This window comes from Ahaetulla prasina, chromosome 1 (assembly GCF_028640845.1).
Source record: "Ahaetulla prasina isolate Xishuangbanna chromosome 1, ASM2864084v1, whole genome shotgun sequence".
Classification (NCBI taxonomy): domain Eukaryota; kingdom Metazoa; phylum Chordata; class Lepidosauria; order Squamata; family Colubridae; genus Ahaetulla; species Ahaetulla prasina.
Window position 1 is genome coordinate 306,454,132 of NC_080539.1, and position 23,431 is coordinate 306,477,562.

General features: G+C 39.6%; 1 protein-coding gene across 2 annotated transcripts; it reads right to left on the reverse strand.

Annotated features, from left to right (window-relative positions):
- Positions 1-1,539: 1,539 nt before the first annotated feature.
- LOC131187647 (small kinetochore-associated protein-like) lies at positions 1,540-11,275 on the reverse strand. Of its 2 annotated transcripts, XM_058162106.1 has the most exons (10): positions 11,122-11,166; positions 9,569-9,650; positions 9,051-9,185; positions 8,469-8,610; positions 8,091-8,156; positions 6,854-6,959; positions 4,676-4,790; positions 3,611-3,672; positions 2,901-2,975; positions 1,540-1,886 (listed from the first exon to the last, which is right to left on the reverse strand). In XM_058162106.1, the coding sequence occupies exons 3-10, from the start codon at positions 9,073-9,075 to the stop codon at positions 1,752-1,754; spliced, it is 726 nt and encodes a 241-aa protein (XP_058018089.1). In that variant the 5' UTR covers positions 9,076-9,185; positions 9,569-9,650; positions 11,122-11,166; the 3' UTR covers positions 1,540-1,751. The 2 variants fall into 2 exon arrangements, with proteins under 2 accessions (XP_058018089.1, XP_058018088.1); XM_058162105.1 differs by lacking the exon at positions 9,051-9,185 and having other exon boundaries at positions 11,122-11,275.
- Positions 11,276-23,431: the final 12,156 nt, after the last annotated feature.

Here is a 23,431-nt window from a genome sequence, read left to right on the forward strand (position 1 = left end):
GCAACTACATAGCAAAAAAGGTTCTAAGAGTTGTAAACCTAATCTTGTGTAGCTTCTTTTCCAAAAACAGTACTAACCAGAGCATATAAAACATTTGCTAGACCAATTCTAGAATACAGCTCACCTGTTTGGAACCCTCACTAAGTGCCAATTTGGCACTTAGATCATTTGATATGAAAACTCCAAGGTCTTTAACAGGGTGGGGGTCATCTGTAAGGTAATGTCCATCAAGCTTGTACTTAGTATTTGGGTTCTTTTTTCCAATATGGAAGACTGAGCATTTGCTGGTTGAGATTTGGAGTTGCCAAGTGTCTTATTAACAGTAGAAACACATTTAATACCTCATAAAAAGACCATCCAGATTTCTGGGAAAAAACATATAAACATTTAATATTGGAATTGTATAGATTCCTTGATGCTTAGGGTATCTGCTGGGAGACCTGGGCCACCCCCCCCCACACTATTCTTTTCTCAATATGCTTTTTCTCTTTTAATTGAAAACTGTCCAGAATCTATAGGGACTCAGGCAGCCTGATAAAGTAAATAAAAATTGGTCTTTACCTGTTGCGGCTCAACAGCATAAATACACCACATATTGAGCCAAATTATATAAACACTCAATTTAATTGATTTTAATTAATACCCCTTGTTTGCTATGCAATGCGACATTATTGCAATATCGGCTGGCGGCCCCCAGGGGTAGGGCCTTCTCTGTTGGAGCTCCTACTCTTTGGAACGAACTTCCCCCTGGTTTACGCCAATTGTCTGATCTTCGGACCTTTCGCCGTGAGCTGAAAACGCATTTATTTATTCAAGCGGGACTGGCTTAAAAGTTTTATTAATTTTAATTGGGGTTATTTATGAATTTTAGGGTTTTAAATTGTTTATAATTTCGGCCATTTATGTAATATGCTTGGTTTTAAGTTTTTGTTTTAATGTGTATATTGTGGGGTTTTTATTATTTGGCTGTACACCGCCCTGAGTCCTTCGGGAGAAGAGCAGTATAAAAATCTAATAAAATAAATAAATAAAATAAAATATTTGCCCCATTGATACATTATAATGGCCTGCCAATGGAACAGTTTAAAGATTTTCTAATACAGTATAGATTGCTTCCCCTATTTTGGAAACAACTTCTTTTGTCATCATCCATATTAGTTAGGACTGATGGAAGGTGAAGTTCAATCTGAAGAGCCTGTACACGACATATGTAAATCTCTTCAATCCCAATAAATAGGATTGAAATTTCGATCTGTAAATTAATATTTAGGGAATAGAGTTCTTTTCAAGAACAGAAAACTGAAAGATTGAGAGATGTAAGGTGACAGATAATATATCTCACATACCTAGATTAGCTACTTCCAAAGCCAAGAAAAAAACAAGAAAAACATGAAAAACAACATTTTTAAATTCTTCTGGTACGTTCAGTTTAAACATAAGTTTCGTATCTTCTTACATTTCTAGCTATTCTGTAGAATATGAATTATTGTTTAAATGGTCCATGATGTTAGAAATGACTTCAGCCAACGAAAATTTGGATCGGTAAAAACAAAGACTTTATTTCAAAATAAACAATAAAGCAGTTTACAAAATGCAGTCCAGCAGAGACCTTAAAAAGGAGTTTGAGCCAGGAAGGCTCAAACTATTACTATTTTTACTATCATTACTATTTTTTTATAATACATTATTATTACTATTATTCCTATTTATTTTTGAATTCACTATAATGGTAAACTTAATAAATCTCAATCTTATGAGGAGTTTAAGAAGTCAACTTCTTGGTTTAAGGCAGCAAACAGCTCTTCCATTTCTCTATGAAAAGACTGTTGCTCTTCTAAGAAATGAGTCCTCTCCTCCTCTATCTGCTTCCATCTGGTCTGAGCATTCTATAAAGAAAAAAGTGGTTAAGTAGCAATGTCTACTTTATTACAATTGCATTTAATAAATTCTACAGTTATGAAAATTGATACACAGGTAGTACTCAATTTATGATCACAGTTGAGACCAGAAATTTTGTTGCTAAGCAAGGGAATTGTTAAAGGAATTGCACACTATTTTATGACCTTTTGGCCATGGTTGTTAAGCGAATCACATATTAAGGTAATGACATAGTTAAGGCGAATCCGGCTTCCTCTATTGTCAGAATCTAGCTTGGATGATTGCAAATGGTGATCATGCGACCCCAGTATGGTGCAATCATTGTAAATACTTGCGGATAGCCAATTGCCCAAATTTTGATCACATGGCTGTGAGGATGCTCCGATGATTATAAGTGCAAAGACTGGCTGTAAGTTTTTTCAGTGCTGATGTAACTTTGAAGAGTTGCAGAATGAATGGTTGTAAGTAGAGGATTACCTGTACAGGAAACTAAATCTAGGAGCTGGAGTTGACACTTTATGTTATTTAGTTACTCCCTACTTTGTGCACAAATCCACTGATCTAACCCCCAACAAGAGATCATCCACCTCCTTTCAAAACTTCCAGGAAAGAAAATGGATGCACCACACTCTTCTATTGCTTAAAAGCTGTTACTATCACAAAGTTCTTTCTAGTATAGGATTCAATTTGAATCTACTTTCGTTTCAACTTGTAGGTTTTTTTTCTGTCTTTAGTTTCAACAGGTTTCTCCTGTCTTACATGTGTCAGTTAGGTGCAAAACATGTCAGAGATTGCTTGCACAAAACAAAGTGAGAGTTTTTTTGGAATTGATACATACTTACAAATAAATAGTAACTACCACATGCCAAATTGAGTTTTTTCTTCTATAGATATACAGAACTTAACTTCGTAGTTAGAATAAGGTTAGAATAAAAGCATTAAAAATATTAAACACGGATGTTGTATGGTAGTAATATACGTATATTTGAAGGGGCAAAGAGGAAAATCCATCCTAGTTTTACCTGAATATTTTCTTTTTCCTCTTTAGCCATTTGGATGAACAATTCAAGATCAGCACTAAGTTTGTCTGATAAAACCTGAAAGGCAAAGACATTGGAAATAGCACTATTATCAACTTCTAATTCGTAATTGAAAGTGAAACTTTTATATTTTATTTTATCTTACATTTTATACCCATGACTCTGGTCATAAACTAAATTCAGCAGCTAGCCATAGAATAGAGAAGCTACCTCAGAAACAAACACTAGAATGGGACACACTCAGAAAGGCATTCAATAACCTTATATCACACAGCCTTAACTCTGCACTCCCTCAATTAGGCTACCACTCTCAGAAACAATTGATAAGACTAACAAGTTGCCAATGTAAAAGTAAGATTCAACTATTAGATTAGTTGTTGTACCCTGTACCCTGTTCTTTGCTTTAAAAACTTAAAGGTTTCCCTGTCTAGTAATGTCTGACTCTAAGGGGTGATGCTCATCTCCGTTTCCTAGCTGAGGAAGCCAGCATTGTCCAAAGCCGCCCGCTTCTGTGGTCATGTGGCTGGCATGACTATATGCTGAGGCCTGTAGAACTCTTACATTCCTACCAAAGTAGTATTTATTTACCTACTTGCATTTGCATGCTTTGGAACTACTAGGTTAGTAATCTTAGACTGCCTTAGATTAGATTATATTTCTCCTTGGGAATTGTAAAAGAATCACATTTTTACCGTTATCTCAGTTTGTATCTTCTTTTTTGTTTCTTCCTCTTCCAAAATTTGTTCACCTGTAACTGATTTTCAAATACTTTATTGTATTTCAAATATATAAGGCTGTATTTCTTCTTATTCAACTGGAAGCATAGAATACAAGCAACTTTGGAGTTATTCTGCTGCCTCCTTTGGTAAGAAATTCCCAAACATCTGTTTCCAAATAGTATCACGTGAATCAGAATGATTTCATACAAAGGGATCATATTTCAGAGGTAGAGCATATGCTCTGAGTGAAGAAAGCATTCAACCATCAAACCTTCAGTTGGGCAGCAAAAATGGGAAAGGTTTTTGTCCCGGCTTAATTATCAGAATTGCTGATTATCTAATAATTTATTCAGCAGTTGAATTTTAAAGTGACTTAGTCCGTATATAACAAAACAGAGTACAATAAACATCTCCCTGCTTTTTACCACCTAGATTCTATTTTGTACCACACAGTCTAGGCCAATGTTTCACAAACTTTTTGCACTAAATAAACAGCGGGCAAATGTGGGGTCCACCCAAAATACATAATTAAATTTCCTCCCTATGTTTGAATCTCTAAGAAGATGGATGTTTTATAATTATTACAGTTGTATTTCTATGATTTCCCATCCTCTCCCATTTTTAAAGCATTTTTAAAATATTAAAAAAATCTAAACTTAAAAATTTATTAATCACTTGAATTGCTTTATGTATACAGTGCTATATGTTCGCTGGTTGAGAATGTTCAACAGATATCTTTAAATATTAAAACTATTAAAAAGACTGAGCAGGCGACTAACAGTTTAGAAGCAGATGCAAGCTATAGTGACAAACAGGCTGTGTCAGACTACCTGGTGAACTACCTGGTGAAGTTTCCTAGAGCACCAATGGCTCATGGATCACCTTTTGGGAAACACTAGTCTAGGCATTCTTAATTACATGAAGAGGACACTACTATCATAGGAGTTTTAGCCTTCTGCTGGGGGAAAGATAGTGACAGAAATAGTATTGTATATGATTGTCTTGTTTGCAATTAGCACAGAATATTAAATGCGTTACCTGGGTCCCAATTCCTGGCTTCTAATATCAAGAGGCAGCTTTCCTGAAATTTTTTCAGCTTCTCATTTTCTTCTTCAAGACTATCACACAGCTTCTTCATATCTGTCATATCCTTCTGCAGAGACCAAACCAAAAGGCAGATTAAGAAAAAAACCTATTTTTATTAGGTCTTTAAGAAATAAGGACACAAGAAAAGATGAAGAATTGTGCACTAGAACAACCTTTTTATTTGGAGGGACATTATTTGCTCTTGGTTATTATAAATATCAACAACTATGATTGATTTCTTAAGATTTAGAAAACGTGTTACGTGAAGTAGAATTTCACTAATCTCATAAATAGTAGCTTAGTGTTGGTGTCTGGATTTGGCTCTATGGGTGAATTTCATTCACTACCCAGTGTTCCATCATTTCAAAAATGTATGGAGGAGAATGGAACTTTGGAGTACTTTGAGACAATTCTTGTTTAGGTATGCTAGATAGCAAACTTAGGGAATAGGTTTTACAGCCTGGAAAAGAGAAGGTTGATCCATTTCTCCTCTCCTATCTGGAAGCCTCTCCTCCCTTACTTCATGAACTAGCTTGAAGTGCTACCATAGGAAACATATTACCATGAACATAACATTTGAATATGCAGGCAGAGACATTTTAAGGGTGAGAAATGGCCGTTCCCCATGGTGGAGTAATTAAGCATTGAAGGTAGATCCAGATTAAGAAAATGCATTCTTAATAGCAAGTACCAAATTCTCTTTCCTTCTGCTATGGAGAAATCCAAATGGACACCCTGCAAAAATTGAATAGTACCCTAGGAAGGTTAGGGCACTGCACTTAGAAAGCAAATGACTTCCTTCAAAAGCCAGTTCTATGGAGGCAAACTATTTGATCATGCTTCCTTGCTTTGTCCTTGGTCATGTCTGGCAGTGGAAGCTATCAAGAGAGCTGAGGAAAGAAGATTGCAGTTTTCCCCAAACTTGATATCTTTCAAATATGTGGACTTTGGAAAATCATGGAATTTATCCATATCTGTAGAATGCTACATTTGTGGAACTGTGAGAAACATTTTTTTTAAAAATGTATAAGCTAAAAAAATAAATAAAAACAGCCCATAGACCAGTGGCTAACCTTTTTGCCATTGTGTGCCAGGAGGGGGGGGAGGTCACGCACATGCATGGCCACACCCATAATTCTATGTGCCCCGCCCCCTTCTCCTAGCACACGATGTCCCGGTAGGCCTGTTTTTCTCTCTCACCTGGCTCGAGAGACTTTCTAGGAGTCTGGGGAGGGCGAAAACAGTCTTCCCCACTGCCCCGGAGGCCCTCTGGAGACCAGAAACGGCCTGTTTGCCAATTTCCAGTGGGATCAGAAGGCCTGTTTTTTGCTGTCCCCAGCCTTCAGAGTCTCTCTAGGAGTCTGGGGAGGGCGAAAACAGCCTTCCCCACCCGCCCCAGAGGCCCTCCGGAGGCCAGAAACGGCCCGTTTGCCAACTTCCAGTGGGACCGGAAGTTGGCAAACAGTCCATTTCTGGCTTCCGGAGGGGGTGGTGGGTGGGGAAGGCCATTTTCGCTCTCCCCAGACTCCTAGAAAGACTCTGGAGCCAGGTGAGAGAGAAAAATGGGCCTTTGCCACACACCCCCCCGAGGCCCTCTAGAAGCAAGAAACAGAGTGTTTCCCCACTTCTGGTGGGCCCAGAAGGCCCGAAAATCAGAGGCTGGAACTGAGCTTGCATGCCCACTGATATGGCTTTGCATGTGTGATATAGGTTCGCCATCACGGCCATGGACTATTCCCTCTACTTTTAATTCTTTTTCTGGACTAAGCAAAAACAGGAAAGAATTGAAAATGGGTCTATAGAGGGAAATACTAGAGAATACAGTTACATAGATCTTTTTCTTCTAAGAAGAAGACGTTAATCCGCAAATATTTTCCACACCAAACAGAAGAAAAAGACTTTAATCCTCTTATAAAATGATACATTGTGAGATGATATAAAACCCTTAAAGTAGTTCCAGCCTGTCATTCTTATACAACTTCATTACTCTAAAGATGAAAATAGCAAAGGAGAGGAAAGACTGGGTTTACAAATTCAAAAAGTTAATTAAAATTAGAAAATTATAAGAACCACCCATATTCTACCTGTTTCATCTCATAATAAAAAAAAAAGCCAAGTTTGCTTCCTTACTTGCATTGCCGTCACTTTTGAATTCAGTTCACTCTTGACATTCTCCAAAAACTTGTTTTTGTTTTTGTTTTTGAGTTCAGTCTCCTGTCTGTATCTGTTCATAGGGCTATTGAATCAAACATTAGTGAGGCATCATGGATGGCAATTTTGCTTGCATTTAGTAACCGATCAAGAACACTCATTATTTTACAGATGGAAAAGAGGAATATAGAGAAATTATTAAACTGTAAGATATTCACCACATAATGCCTTCATCCAGAAGCACTACTACTTGATTAGCCTATATCAGTATCCAAATATTCATTTCTGTACAAGGCTTATATACTGTAGGTTGCTCCAATCAACCAACTTTGAGCAATGTCTGGAAACTGTTAATATGCATCCACGCTAATAATGCAAATCTACATGGTATAATATCCACAATACAATCTAACCAAATATTTACACTGTGTGGTATTTTCATAATTTATTTGTTTCTGCAATTGTACATTGTGAATGCTGTACCCATGGCACTTTAAAAAAAAATAAAACAGATTTCAATAATTTAAGTTAAATACAGGTAGTCCTCGACTTACAACAGTGCATTTAGTGACCGTTCAAAGTTATGAAAAAAGTGACTTATAACCATTTTTCACACTTATGACCATCGCATCCCCATGGTCACATGATCAAAATTCCGATTCTTGGCAACTGACTCATATTTATGACAGTTGCAGCGTCCAGAGATCATGCAACCTTCTGACAAGCAAAGTCAATGGGGAAACCAGTTTCACTTAACAACCGTGTTACTAATTTTCCAACTGCAATGATTCACTTAGCAACTGAGACAAGAAAAGTCATAAAATAGGGCAAAAGTCACTTAACAAATATTTCACTTAGCAACAGAAATTCTGGGTTCAATTGTGGTTGTAAGTTGAGGAATACCTGTACATTTTTGTAAGGAATTAGAGGCTTATAAAACATTTCAGAGTCCAACATTTGGGCTGTAGAGTACTCTTACTCACTTCATGCTTTGGATTTTTCTAATCTTGCTAAAACTTTTCTATTCTCAAAAGATTTTTATCAGAATACTTTGTTTTGAAGTTGAAATAAGGCTGTAACAGTTTTTTTCAAATTTGAAGAGGACATTAAAATTTTGGTATATTTAAAACATAAACTGTTTTATAAGCCATTCCAAGGCATTCTGCCACAAAGTGGGAGGGGGAAAAAGGAGGACATTTTGTTTGCAAGTACTCACGATCGTGTTGGCACTCCTTTCTTCGGAGGGGGTGGCAACGCAACTTTTTTCCCTGACTTTGTGAGTCTTAATATGAAAGGAATAAATAGATATTGCAACAGCATAAAGATTTTAAATCTAAACATTTCAATACAACAAACATTATGGAGAACAAGAGAGAGAGAGAGAGAGAGACAGAGACCAAACAAAACGTTTTGATTAGGGAGGTTAATTTTAGCCGCCCTGACACATTAGGCCAAATTTCTTTTTTGGTGGGAGGGAAGAAAAAAAAGTTGCAAATTCTCTTTTTAAAAAGGAAGGTATATGGAACTGGTGGTATATGGAATGGAGTTGCCAAAGAAATAGATATTTTGGCAATCATAGCAAAAGTATATATACCTTTGATTTGGGTCTTTGAAGGCAGCACATACACATGCAGTAGGGTTGTTGGCACCAAAAGTAAAAACAGGATTTTTCAGGAGCACCGAGTCCATCCCTTTGTTCTGGTTTTGCTGCTTTGAATAATCACAGGGCTGCACTTCTGCAAATAAGGAAAATTTGGGTAAATGGTTAATGAAAACTCCTGCCCTCAGGTTAACATTAAGAAGAAAAAGCAGAGGATGAGATCTAAATTGAAAGGGTGGTTTTGTAACACCGAAGAGTGAAATGGAATTTGGAAGTAAACGGAAAAAGTTGCAGGATTCAGCAATAACAGGAATAAATGGCATGGCAGAGGAATAAAATAATTTTAATATTATGGATTAAAGCAATAAGCATGGCAATATCCACCTGCCTCTCCCACCTCTCTCTATTCCATCAGCGAAAAAGTAGCTGTTCTAGAAGACCTGCATCCTCATTGTAATAAAAGAAAAAAAAAAGATTGTATCTTTCTTCTTGAAGTCCTGTACTCTTAATTTGTGCAAAACTTTGGATAAGGCAAGAGACAGCAGAAAATCCTTCGATCTTTTTATCTTTAAATACCTGTATCAGCAGAAGAAGACATCATTTCCTCAAGTCCACTTACAAAAGTTTGATTTGATTTCTGATTTTCAACAGGCACGGCTTCTTATTCTTATATTTCACCAAATTTGAAGGCCTGAATTTCTAACCTTTTTTCTAAAATGCAAAGCCAAAACTGACATTGACCCAGAATATATGCACAGAATCTGATGCCATCCTGATATTTTAAATAATATTATCCAAAGAAATCTAGCTAGCTTGACAAACGATATAAATAAATATAAAGGTTGCAGCCCCAAACATTTGACAATAGCAGCATACTTATTATCTTGATATAAAATTCCACTCTTACCTGACTCTTACTTCAAAGGATGAGTGAGGTTTAAGTACATAGTTCTAGTTATAAGTTTGATTAAATTCTAATTCACATCCGGCTGATCTAAAATTACCTACCACAGGTAAGAAAAGCATATGAAGTTGTCTTTGCAAAAACTCTGCAACACAGGAAGAAATAATTGTAGGATAATGCATTAACAGACCTTTCAAAACACCAGTTGTTTTGGACTGTTGGGGAATGTAAACGGGGATTTTAGATTTGTCTGTCTCCATGATATTTAAAGTCTGAAAGACATAAAGTAATGCAGATCAACAGCTCCTACAATAATAGAGTATGCATGAAGCCAAGCCTGCTAAAAGTTTATCAGGTACAATATACCTGATTAATAAATTAATAAATTAATAAATTAATAAAGGCAAAGGGAAAACAGCAATTTTAAAGAGTTTTGCTTTTCTGTATTAATTATTGCAAAGTTCAGATACTATACTGCAAGAAACTGTGATATATTTTGCTTGTTTGGATTTGGGCATATGGTTTGCACTATGCATAGCACTTTATCCCAGGTTTCTGATTTAGTGTGCTATTCAAATTCCATCATTTTGAGTTTCTGGAAGCTTAGTTTTACAATCAGAATAGTATATAAAACCCACTTCCCAGAAATTGAAATAGATTTTGTTTTGGTTCTAGACAGCAAGTACGCTAAAAGACAATAATGTGTAACAGGAGGATGTTGGTAAAGCTAGCTATTAATCAAGTTTTAGGATAAGTAATTAGCATTGCAGACAACTATTGTTTTAATTTTATTGTCTACAACAGCAGTCTATTCTATTTTGGAGCAAAATAAGTATTTTTTGCAACCTTCAAAGTAATTTGCAATAATTTAGGTCATTAACCCCTTTCTCTTCAAATCTCACTTTTATCAAAAATAGCTATGTTCATGTTGCACACTGAACCATGATTTACTTACTTATACCTTTATGAATAACAATGTTTAATGTATAAACTGCATTAGAGGAATACACAAGGCCATCATATTCTGATAAAATGCATTGTATAATCTATGTTTGTTTAGAAATACATCACAATTTCATGGGGTTTTAAGTTAATTCCATTTCACAGAAAGGAATGAAAATAAGATTTTTTTTAAAAGTGTTTTGAGATTTCATACTGTTCTGAGTAAAAAAAACCAAAACACTTTTATAGACTTAAGCAAACATAACAAGGGCCAGCCTGATATATTGTGCTGCCTTTTCATAATCCAGCAACTTCAGGCCTTGGTTGTTGTTTTTTGCAGACGTCTCATTACCCAAACTAGGTATCGTCATCAGTGCTAGGCTGATAATATTACCTAATTTGGGTAATGAAACCTTGCAAGAAAACTACCAAACTCAGAGAGCACCCCCACCCCCATTTCAACCCCGAGCTACAAAATACTCTTCTTTATTGCTAGCAACTTCATACTACAACGTTTAAACTTTCAAAATGTTTTCTTGAGCAGCTCTCGGTTTAGCACATTGTGGTCCTTTGGTCTGTCTCTAAGTGATGAGGAACAACCCAATCTCTTTGTACATATGTTGTGCACTGCCAATAAAGATCTGAATGGAGGAGGAACCCATGTCAGGAACTCAGTTGCTTGTGAATACAGAATTGTTTAATTTCCAAATAAAGGCTTCCAGCAGAAAACCTTCCAACCACGGACATACACAGACAGCATCACTCAGGCGAGACCCCAATTTGATCCCCGAAACTCCTAACCTGTGAAATAAGGCACTCAGAGAAGCTCCCAGCAGAACCACCAAAGGCTGTTTCTACAACAACGTCCCGCCGCCATTCGAATTGCAAAGGGCGTTTCTATTCGACGCAAGATAACGCGGCAGCTGAAAGCTCACCCCACCCCCGGGAAGGCTCCCGCGCGCATGCGCCGAATAACCAAAACGCCCAGTCCCGAGATGGGGAAAACTTACTTCCGCCAAACCTTCCAGCTCGTGAATGGCATGAAAAATGAGACTCCTCGTAGAACAGGGGTCTCAAATCTTGGTCCCTTTAAGACTTGTGGATTTCAACTCCCAGAGTTCCTCAGCCAGGCTTTGCTGGCTGAGGGACTCTGGGAGTTGAAATCCACAAGTCTTAAAGGGACCAAGGTTGGAGACCCCTGCTCTATACTGTTTAATATTGAATAATTTTAATCAGCTGAATGGTACTTTTTTTTTAAAAAAATTTACATTTATACCCCGCCCTTCTCCGAAGACTCAGGGCGGCTTACACTATGTTAAGCAATAGTCTTCATCCTATTTGTATATTATATACAAAGTCAACTTATTGCCCCTAATAATCTGGGTCCTCATTTTACCTACCTTATAAAGGATGGAAGGCTGAGTCAAGCCTGGTGGGACTTGAACCTGCAATAATTGCAGGCAGCTGTTGTTAATAACAGGCTGTTTAGCAGCCTGCGCCACTCAAGGACCCCTTGAGTGCTTGCAGGTCAGAGTTTGAGAACCTCTCATTCTAACGCTTATTTCACCTTAAACACTGCTGCTTTCTATTCATTAGGGAAAAACTTGATGTATATACTTCTGGCTGTTTTTAATAATTGCAGGGAAAGGATGTTAGGAGTTTTAATTTTTCTCCAGAAAATGCCTTTGTCACATTTTACATGGGTGCTCTTCAGATGTCTATTGATTTTGGAACATTTATATGCTGCTCCAGTCTAATTTTGAACAGTTTACAAAAAGTATAAAAAAATACAGTAAATGTTATGTAGTATAACACCCTGAGCTGTATACCATACAATCAAGCTAAAGCCTTATCTGCTTCAGCATTCTGTGTTCCACAGTGGCAAATCAAATACACTGAGAAGACTCACAGTCCCAAGGAATAGTTCTCTTTCAGTGTTGTATTGCAGATGTCTTGAAAGTGACTGAGGGAGGATTAAACAGCTTTTGATAGTAAGATCCTCCCCATTATATTGGATTCATTAAAAGCTGTCTAAATTAGTGGCCATCTCTACAGCTTTTACATGCTAAAGACTATATACTTTAATTACTGTATGTATTGTGTAAAGAAATGCTAGATTGATTTTGAATCTCACTGTACTTAGATTTGATGGATTACCCTGAATTCTAAACAGAAATTCATCTTTGTCCACATTTTTAATGTAATACATGATTTTATATGCTCTTACCTTTCTTTACCAGCTTTCAGTTCCAGTTAAAAGCCCCAGATGTTGGTCAGAGTTACAACATCTGGAGCTTTTTCGCTTCAACTGAAGTCTAGTAGCATGAAAAGCAACAGTGATCAGAATGATATACATTATTTCTAGTGTAATATCACCACTGATTTATATAGAGATGGTGTTTTAGCTGCAGTTATATTTGTAGTTCCTTTTCTTATGGTTTTATGTATTTTACACTGTTACATGATCATTTTGGATCTCTGTGAGATCCTTTTTTGAATGTCTTGGTATGTTCAGCAAACTTGACCATCTCACTGCTTATCCAAACTCCATTTATGAACATCTTAAAATGCATAGTCCTAATATTGATTTATGGATTGCTCCAATTTGCTCATCTCTCCAGTGTAAAATCTGACATTTACTCCTATTCTGTGTTCTTTAACCCAATTACAATCTTTGTCAGCATCTATTTTTTTAATCTCATGGCTCTATTTTTTTAATCTCATTTGCTAGGAACAATTACATGAAGGATTTTTAAAATCCAGCTATTATATACAGTAGATCTTTCTATAAAGTCTGAGTGTAGCATCTCTTCAGATTGTTGTCAGCCTATCTCCTGGTTTTTCTCTCGCTATTGATATATCTTTTATCTTCATCATGTCTGACATCTATCAGAGGTCACCTGTGAAGGCTAGATCAGATGCTTCAATTCCTCTTCTTCATCTTTAGCACACTTCTCCAGATTGTGACTGCCCTGCCTCAGGAGATTTCAAACTTTCAAGAAATTCTAAGGATCAGGCACCTGGAAATCCTGTTTCTTTTGCTAATACCTTGAAAATTCTTGTTTTTTCTTCTGACTCTTATTCTCCTTTTTTTTTGCCCATTAGAAGTATTACATAAATTTGCTTGTCTAAAATATTGGTTCTCAGTTGGTGCAGTATCTGTGTTACATGATTAGTACATAAATTTGCAGAGGTGATTGTCGATTATCAATTAGTAACCCTTACCGTAACCCATTTGTTGGGGGGGGGGAGTGGGGGACAGTGTAAAATAAGCAGACATAATCTATTAGTGTATGAAATTCACTGGTATGCAGAAAAGGAAGAGCTATTCTTCTTTGATGTACCTGTAGCAATTTTAAAAGCTGTTATTATTTTCTGCCATCAAGTCAAGCTGATGCTTCATACAGCACTGTATTTCTCCCTGCGCTATCAATTACAATAAAACTGTTGGAGGAATTCATCTTTCAAAGAACAGGTAAGCTGCAGACTTCTCTAACCAGCATAATTACCCAGGTTTTACCTCATATCTCCAATCAGCCTGAGAATGTAATGAATAATACTAGCAGTCCAAGTACAACATTAAAGTTGCTGGTTCCATAAGATTTGCCCTGTGTATTGTAATTAATGTTTCCTTTCAAGTTCTAAATCTAATGGCAGCAGAAACTAGATCAGTCTCAATCCAATTCCATGGTTTATTCCATACATCTACCTTGACAGGCTGCATTTTTTTTCATTCTTTCATTCTTATTTTTTTCAATGAATAGAGACCACATGGGATTTCTTAAAGAATAAAAATAGTGGGAGGCTGCACATCATTACTTTATTTGAAAATGAGCCAGTATACCCACATACATGCACACATTAAGAGGGAAGAGCATCATGTGAGACTAGAAGAGATGTATGGTATAACTCATCAATTTACAGTCTAGTAAATGCTTGTTCTGTGATTGGTCGGGGATCACACAAGCCTTCTTCCTATAGCAGGGGTGTCAAACTGGCAGTCCATGAACCGGATCCCTCATGCGCAGGCCACGCCTACCCCAGCTCCACGAATGGGAAAAACATCATGAAACGTAATGTGATGGCAATGTGACGCTGTGAGTTTGACACCCATGACCTACAGCCATAGGTTATCTCATGCTCTCAACATTCTAAATATCAAGCTTCCATTTATTCAGTCTGTAATGTATCTTTAAATGTTTCGGCGGGAAACAAGCACGTTGCTGATTGGTTGAAGCCGCCGGTTGAACTGTATATAAGGAGAGGTTTTTCCCCAGCCTGGTTGCTGGGTTCACCATATAGTAAAGAGCTGTTGTCACTATCCTGGTCTCCTGCCTCGTTATTGCCCGAATTTAACACTGGCGACGAAGGTGGGATTTCGGGGCTGAGAGCACCAGGAACGAGCTGAACGCACGAAAGAACCGAACCCAGCAAACTCAGGGCGGAAACGCAGCGATGGCCAGCTACACTCCACCCGCACCGTTTGACCCATCCAGGGAGAAATGGGGAACGTACATGACCCGTTTCGAGAGCTTCCTAGAGGCAAACGAGCTGCAAGGAGTTCCAGACAACCGCAAAAGGGCGTATTTCCTGAGCCACTGCGGTCCCGAGGTCATCGACATCGCGGAAGCCCTGGCAGAGCCAACGCCGGTACAATCGGTATCGTGGCAAACTCTGCAAAATCTATTGAAGAACCATTTCGCACCAACACCGTCCAAATATGTACGGCGTTTTGAATTTGGAGAGCGCAGACAGCAAGAGGGCGAATCTATCAGTGATTACATGGCTGCCCTGAGGAAAGCCTCCAAGGATTGTGGGTACCGAGACTTGGATGAGGAGCTGTTAGAGCAACTCATCCGTGGGGTCAGAGACATTCATTTGCGGAGGCGGCTGCTATCAAAAAGCAATCTAACGCTGGCAAACGCTCTGGACGAAGCCAGAGCTCATGAGATGTCCACCCAAGCGGCGGAAACCCTACAAAAGCCACTCACGCCAACGGCGAGCACAAAATCAACCCCGGTCCACAACGAAGAAATCCAGACCGAATCAGACGGCGAGGATGAGGAAGGAGTTTGTCTCACCGGGAGAAGGGGCAAAGAAGACCGGGATGAATGCGGAAGTTGCGGAGGGCAACACCAGCGTCAACAATGCAAGTTCAAAGACGCTACATGTCGGCGGTGCGAGAAGAAGGGGCACCTGGCTCAAGTCTGTCGAGCACCCCAACCTTCCCGCCGAAAATTCAAACCAACCAATCAGAGCGCGGGATCGGCTAGGCGACCCGTGATTGGTCAAAACAAAAAGGGCGCGAATTCAAATCGAACGACCGTGATAGTAGGTCGTGCAGCAACCCGCGTAGAGAAGAAAATCTTCACAAAACCGAAAATCGAAGGAGTGCCGTGCCGACTAGAAGTGGACACAGGGTCAGCGATCACAATCATGTCCTGGGACACTTTTGCGAAAGCTTTGCCGAAAATCGCCAAACGCAAACTGCAAACACAGCGGCTAAGAGTTCACGACTACCAAGGGAATCGCATCCCTGTTCGAGGGACCACCTCCGTCCGCGTCGAGTACGGACCACACAAGAAGACCCTGCCCATCACGATAGTCGAAGGGACCCTACCAAGTCTGTTGGGACTAGACTGGTTCCGTGCGTTGGGCATGGGAGTGACTGGCATCTACAGAAATGACCTTAATCTAAAGGACACACTCATGGACGAGTTCGAAGATGTTTTCAAGGACTGCCTGGGCAAGTACAAGGGGACCCCTATTTCCTTCAATTTAGACCCCCAGGTAGCCCCCATACGGTTAAAAGCAAGGAGGGTCCCTTTTGCCCTTAAACCCAAGATTGACAGGGAGATAGACAAGCTCATCAGTCAGGGGATACTGGTGCCAGTCGATCATGCAAAGTGGGAGACGCCAATCGTCACCCCAGTGAAACCAGATGGGTCAGTTAGAATCTGCGCTGACTACAAGGCGACGTTAAACAAAGCCTTGCAAAAAAGTGCTTACCCGGTCCCTTGCTCTCGCTGGGGCAAGGGCACGTTTTTGCCAAATTAGATTTGGCCCAAGCCTATCAACAACTGCCTGTAGACGCCAACACAGCCGAAGCCCAGACAATTGTGACTCACAGAGGTGCTTTCAAGTGTACCCGATTACAGTTTGGGGTGAGTGTGGCACCGGGTCTATTTCAAAATTTAATGGAGCGACTTCTGCAAGGGCTCCCGGGGGTAGTCCCCTATTTTGATGATGTATTGGTATCAGCCGACAATTTAGAAGAATTGGGGGAGAGGTTGAGAAAAGTTTTGGGCATTTTCCGGTCTGCCGGTTTAAAGGTTAAAGTGAACAAATGCCAAATAGGGGTAGAATCCGTAGAATTCTTGGGATACAGGATTGACAAGGAAGGAATCCACCCCACTGAGAGCAAGGTCAAGGCAATAAGAAAGGCTCCAGCACCCAAAAACAAAACAGAGCTACAGGCATTCCTGGGTCTAGTGAACTTTTACGCGGTCTTTTTAAAAAATAAGGCAACCGTCGCCGAGCCGCTACATAAGTTACTGGGAAAGAATACTGTTTGGTCTTGGGGAAAGACGGAAGCTAGGGCTTTCGAAGCAGTAAAAAACCTACTTTCGGGTGATAGCTTACTGATCCAGTATCATAGCACAATGCCATTGGTATTAGTTTGCGATGCTTCCCCCTACGGGGTGGGTGCTGTGCTCAGCCACAGGCTCCCAAATGGCACAGAAGCCCCAATAGCCTTCTACTCCAGAACGATGTCCTCGACAGAGAGGAACTATAGTCAGTTGGATAAGGAAGCTCTAGCTATAGTATCAGGGGTAAAAAAGTTTCACGAATATGTTTTTGGTAGAGACTTTGAAATTGTGACAGACCACAGACCACTGTTAGGGTTACTGGCTGGCGACCGCCCAACGCCTGTGGCACTTTCGCCCAGATTGACCCGATGGACTATCTTTTTAGCCGCCTACTCCTACAAACTGAGGCATCGGCCAGGAAAAGAGTTGGGGCACGCGGACGCGTTAAGCAGATGCCCACTGCCAGGGGCGATCGAGGACCCCACTCCGGGGACGCCCATACTGTTAATTGACTCTCTGGACTCTGGCCCAGTCACGTCCAAGGAGGTGGCTCGGGCGTCATAATAATCCACATTATTGTGAGAACTGTACTTGGTTGGGTACAAAGAGGGTGGCCCGCTGCGCCGGCGTTTTAAAGAATTTGTAAAGAAACGTGGGGAACTTTCGGCTCAAGGGGTGCCTGCTATGGGGGATCAGTGGTGATCCCAGAGAAATTGAGGAAAAGGGTGTTGGATCTCCTCCACGAGGTCACCCAGGGATCGTGAGGATGAAGGGTCTAGCGAGAAGCTATGTGTGGTGGCCCTTAATGGACTCGGAAATTGCTGAAAGGGTAGGGAAATGCCAGGCCTGCCAGGAGTCCAGACCGCTACCCCCAACGGCCCCGGTTCGGGAATGGGAGAGACCCCAAGGGCCCTGGTCTAGAATCCACATTGATTTTGCCGGCCCCTTCCACGGCCAAACCTTCCTGGTAGTAGTCGATGCCTACTCCAAATGGCTGGAAATCATTCTCATGAGATCCATGACAGCCGAGGCCGTGATCTCAGTCCTACGGCACCTATTTGTAACCCATGGGTTGCCCGACACGTTAGTATCCGATAACGGCCCGCAATTCACGGCAACCCAGTTTGAGGAGTACTTGGCAGAAGAGGGCATCCGGCATGCCCTCTCGGCGCCTTTCCACCCTGCGACGAATGGCCTTGCAGAGCGTTTCGTCCGGAGCGCAAAGGAGGCATTTTCCAGACTCAAGCCAGGCAACTGGCAAACAAAAATCGATGTTTTCCTGGCCGTCCAACACAGAACCCCCTGTGTCACAACCGGCAGAAGCCCAGCAGAATTATTAATGGGCCGAAAGCTCAGGTGCCCACTAGACCGTTTAAATCCAAACTATACACCGGAGGGTTACAAGGGGGGACTCGAAAAAACAAGAGGGATGGACATAGGCGACCGAGTGTGGGCACACAACTATGGTGAAGGCCCGACCTGGGTAGCAGGAAACATCCTAAACATAACAGGTCCAAAATCATACTTGGTGGAGATACAGGACGGCCGGGTATGGAGGCGCCACATAGACCAAATAAGAAAACGCATAGCCGAACAATCCGAATTAGACGAAACAGGCCCTGACTATACAATGTTTGAATCCACAGCTGACTCAAACCCGGGAAAATCGCAGGACTTATCTGAGTTCCCGGAGGTCCAGCGACGCCAACAGGTTCCATTAGAAAACAGCAGGGACGACTCTGCAAATAATCCAGGGCCGGATGGCCTAGAGGAGGAGCTGAGAGGAGCAAACAGCCCCTCCGGTCAGCTCGACCCACTCCCAGGGAATGAACTGCGCAGGTCCGAAAGAGTCAGGAGACGCCCAGTCTATTTGCGTGATTACGTTGAAAAATAATATGTAAATATCATGTAAATATGGGTAAAGTGTTTTCTGGGAGGGAAGGAGTGTAATGTATCTTTAAATGTTTCGGCGGGAAACAAGCACGTTGCTGATTGGTTGAAGCCGCCGGTTGAACTGTATATAAGGAGAGGTTTTTCCCCAGCCTGGTTGCTGGGTTCACCATATAGTAAAGAGCTGTTGTCACTATCCTGGTCTCCTGCCTCGTTATTGCCCGAATTTAACACAGTCATTCCCATGTTTTACAGATTTCCTAGATTAGTTCCCTCTATTCTTTTCAGTGTTTTACAGTATGTTCTTTGCTGAGCTCATTTTTTAATATTTGTAACCGTTTCTACAATAACTGATCTTTTCTAAAAAAATATATTGCATAACAAGATCAAAATAAGACAGCCTTAACTTGTTAATCTTAGTTTACAGTGCTATGTCCAGCTTCCAAAGTCTTATTTTAGCTGCTTAAAGTATCTGCAGTAATCATCTCCAAATTTTGAAGGAGTCTCTTCTTTCAGTTTTTTTATAGTCCAACTTTCACAAGATATAGAAAAACAATACAAGTTATTGTCCTCCACTTGGTAATAAGATTAATGTCCATGTTTTTACAGATCTTCTCAATTTTATTAACTTCTATTAATTGACTCAGCTGTGCTTTTTTACTCTTCTTTGTATTGGAATGAACACTACCCTTTTCCAGTTTTCCAGCCAATTGTAATTGTCTCATATTTTTGTTATTACGTTGGTTTTCATGGCATGCTGTTGGCTCCAGGGGCTTTTCTTTCTGGCAGCTATTCCAGTGTCTTTGCTAATTCATGTCCCAATATTTCTGACTGCTTTTCAGATTTCTGTTTGTTACCTGGTGGAAGTATGTTGTTATAATTCCTCAGTGTATTTTTTTCATTTTCATTTGCTTTTCATTCAGTTTTTCCCCTCATCTCTGCTCTTTATTTTATATAGTAAATGTTCTCTTTATTAGGGCAAAATGAACTCTCTTTTCCATCCATATCTTTGCAACGCTCATTCTCTGGATTTACATAGAATCTGCCAACATTTCTGCTGCATCTTTGCTTTCAGTTTGGGCACTGAAATCATATCTAGATATGTACATACAAACAGAATATTTCCTTTTCACATTTGTTGAATATGGATGTTGGCATAAAACCATTGTTTCTTCTTCAAATGCATCTGTGGTTAGTGAATAAGTTTGGGAAATTGTGACATTCAGAAGCATAGCTTGCATGTAAACAGCCTGTCAGCTTTGGAAGCCATACTAGGTCAGAAGCTTCCGTGCTGCCACTTTCTCATGCGTGGGAAAGTAGGAGGGGGGAATTTAGTAGAGGAGTTGCCTTTTGACATAATAACATTCTTCCTGTCGGTCAAGGCCAGGCCGATCCTGCATCTGGAGAAGGAGTGGTCGGAGTGCTGTCTCGAGGTGGGACGGATGGTGATTGGAGCATGTGATTGACTGTGGAGTCTTGGGGGTTTTGATTTACTGAGGGAAAACCCAGACCTCTCTGATTTGGATTTTCCCAGATGTGCCAGTTTACCTATCCTAGTAAAAAGAACTTTGAAAAAAGCTTGCTTCAGAGTTTTTACTTGGAGTGGAAGGTTTTTTCTGGAACACTGACACAGCCATTATTCTATACTATATGGTGGTAGGCAGATTTCAGCTGAGTTGGTGATATTTGTGTTTTTTTATTAGTGCTCCTCCATTCTTTCTATTTTCATTTATAGAATAGCACACTGTACATCTATCTGACTAGAAATTTGCATGTCAGTTGCTCTTACTGGTGCTGAGAATGCCCATTTTGATCCTTGTTATTTCTTTTTTTGATGATATTTAGCTTCCTAGGAGTCATGCTTTGTATGTTCCCTGTACCTGTCTTGTTTAATTTCTTCTATCCTAGATAGGTCTTTTTGTCATAAGCTTTATCAGCATTCAGGCTCCTACACCATCCTTTCTTATACTACTTGTAGCACGTTGTTGTTCTTTTCCAGTGGCAACCTTCTTGCCTGGGGTCTCATTTTCTACTATTGATTTTGAAATTATATATTTTTTAATGGTGAAAGTATTCATTGTAACATGGGTTAATGTAGGGCATGGATAGGCAAATGATTATATTCTAAGGATTATTTAAAATGCCAGGATGAGGACCTTCTATCTGTGCATACATACACCATATATTTTAGGGCTTTTGGCTGTGACACTCGTATCTTCATAAATCATATTGAGTTTTGCATAGAAACAAATACAACATCTTGTTGTTTTGTTTTGAACTCAATTCCATTTTATAAATAGCTTATTCCAAAATTACGTTAGTTCCACACCATTGGGATTTATTCCTAATATTTATATGCATCTTATTGCTACAACCCTGAACCTTTTTACTACATATGGGCATTAACTCCAACAAGTTGAAAAGATATGTATAGATTGCAGACTGTGCTATAATCAGGGGTGAAATGCTCCTGGTTTGGACCGGATCAACTGATCCGGTAGCAATGGTGGCGGGTGGTTCAGAGAACTGGTAACAAAAATATTCAGCTGAATAGGTTGTAAAAAATGCTTTCAAAAGGTAAAAAAAAAGGCTCTGATGATCACAGCTGAGTCGCGCGATCATCAGAGCCTTTTTTTTACTTTTAAAAGCATTTTTTCTACAATCTCTTCGCCTAAAGAGGTTGTAAAAATGCTTTTAAAAGGTTAAAAAAGGCTCTGACGAACACAGCTGACGATCGTCAGAGCCTTTTTTTACTTTTAAAAGCATTTTTTACAACCTCTTCTGCCGAATAGGTTGTAAAAAAATGCTTTTAAAAGTAAAAAAAAAAGATTGCACACCACAGCTGATCACACACCCCCACACGCTGTTCTACTTACCGCATGCCTCCTTTTGGCATGCACTGCGCGCGCACCTCGCATTTGGTGCGTGGTGCGCCCTGTGCATGCACAGCCAGCGAACCGGTAGTAAACCGGCTCAGATTATAGCCACTGGCTATAATTATATATATTTCTACAAATATAAATTGAAGTTGCACTGCTAGTGATGTAATATAATTCTCATGAGATTCTTTTCTACGTAGGCAGTCAGACAGATACTGTAAAAGTAACTCAAATTAGTTTTATTTAGTTCATACTGAACAAAATTGTTTTGTCAATACATTATGTTGCATACAATTAAAGGGAGTCTATCCCCTTCCCAATATAACCATGGTATATTTTTAAGATGGAGAACAGTCTAAATAAAAGGGTGTGCAGGATGTGGATGTGATACAATTTTTATTGGATCTACACATGTCTGCTAAATATTATTGAAGTAGTGAGGGAGGGACTCATGTAACAGAGTTGAAAATGCAGAGAATCTACAGGGTCCAAAGCTTTTGTATATTAAAAGCACTAAATCATTCATTGTAATAGAAAAAGTTCACTTTAAGAAAAAATGTTTATTTTTTAATGCTAGGATATTATTACAGCTAGATGCAAGATGAACCACCAAAAGGTGGAAAAGCGTGTGACATTGCAAAGTGGAATGTAGGAAAGTAAATGTAGAACACCAGGCTAAAATTATAGGTACAGCTGAACAAAAATAATTAGTTGAAAACTGATAGCTGTGAATAAAATATACCTAGCATGAACATTAATATAAATCAAAAGATGTATTATATTTGATGAAAGGCAAATTACTCCTATCAGACACTGAAAAATATATAATGAAAAATTGGATGAAATTTAAAACGTGCTCTCCTTGGAGAAAAGAGTTTAATCACACCCCCAAGTTAGAAATAAATTATACTCTTAACATTTACTTTTAAAGAGTACTAATAATTATTTGAAAAATTACCAAGAGATATTTTTTTCTGTCCCTATCTGGATATAATTTCTTGAAGAGATTGCATAATTCATAGAAAGTGATTCAGTTAAAACATTTCTGTCACATCAACAATATACAAGATTTTAATGACTCAACACCAAATGCTCCAAGGTACAAAGTTCTCGTCTAGTGTTCCGTAGCTACTAAGTCATTCATTTCTGGGATTCCTGGGAGTCTCTGCTGCTTCCAAAACTAAGTGATGTTGCAAAACATCTTATACCAGAGACAGTTGCAAACAACTCTTTCTTGATTAACCCTAAGCCTAACCAGGATTCTTTTTTTCTTCTTCTCTTCCATTCAATCATATCAGCTTCTCAGAGTCTCCCTGGACAAGTCCCTGCAGTTTTCCCCGCAAGGATTTTCTCGGTGGTTTGCCATTGCCGCCTTCCTAGGACGAGAGAAAGTGACTGGCCCAAGGTCACCCAGCTGGCTTTGTGCCTAAGGCAGGACTAGAATTCCTAGTCTCCCAATTTCTAGTTTGATGCCTTAACCACTCTCTTAAACAAGGATAACTGAATATAATCAACCCCATGGCACTGACTACAAGGGTAGGCAGTTGATTAGCTGACACTGCATTAAAACTTGCTTCTGATCTACTTCAAAGTGGCTGGCTTAGTATTTTTTAAAAGTGTTTTCTTCACTTCTGCAATAATGCACTTCATTTTCATGCTGAAAAAGGAAGGGTTTCAAATCTGCTATTTGAGCTGAACATCTTTTCCATGCCCCTGAAATAGCAGTTGTTCTACTCTGAGATTTTTCCACCC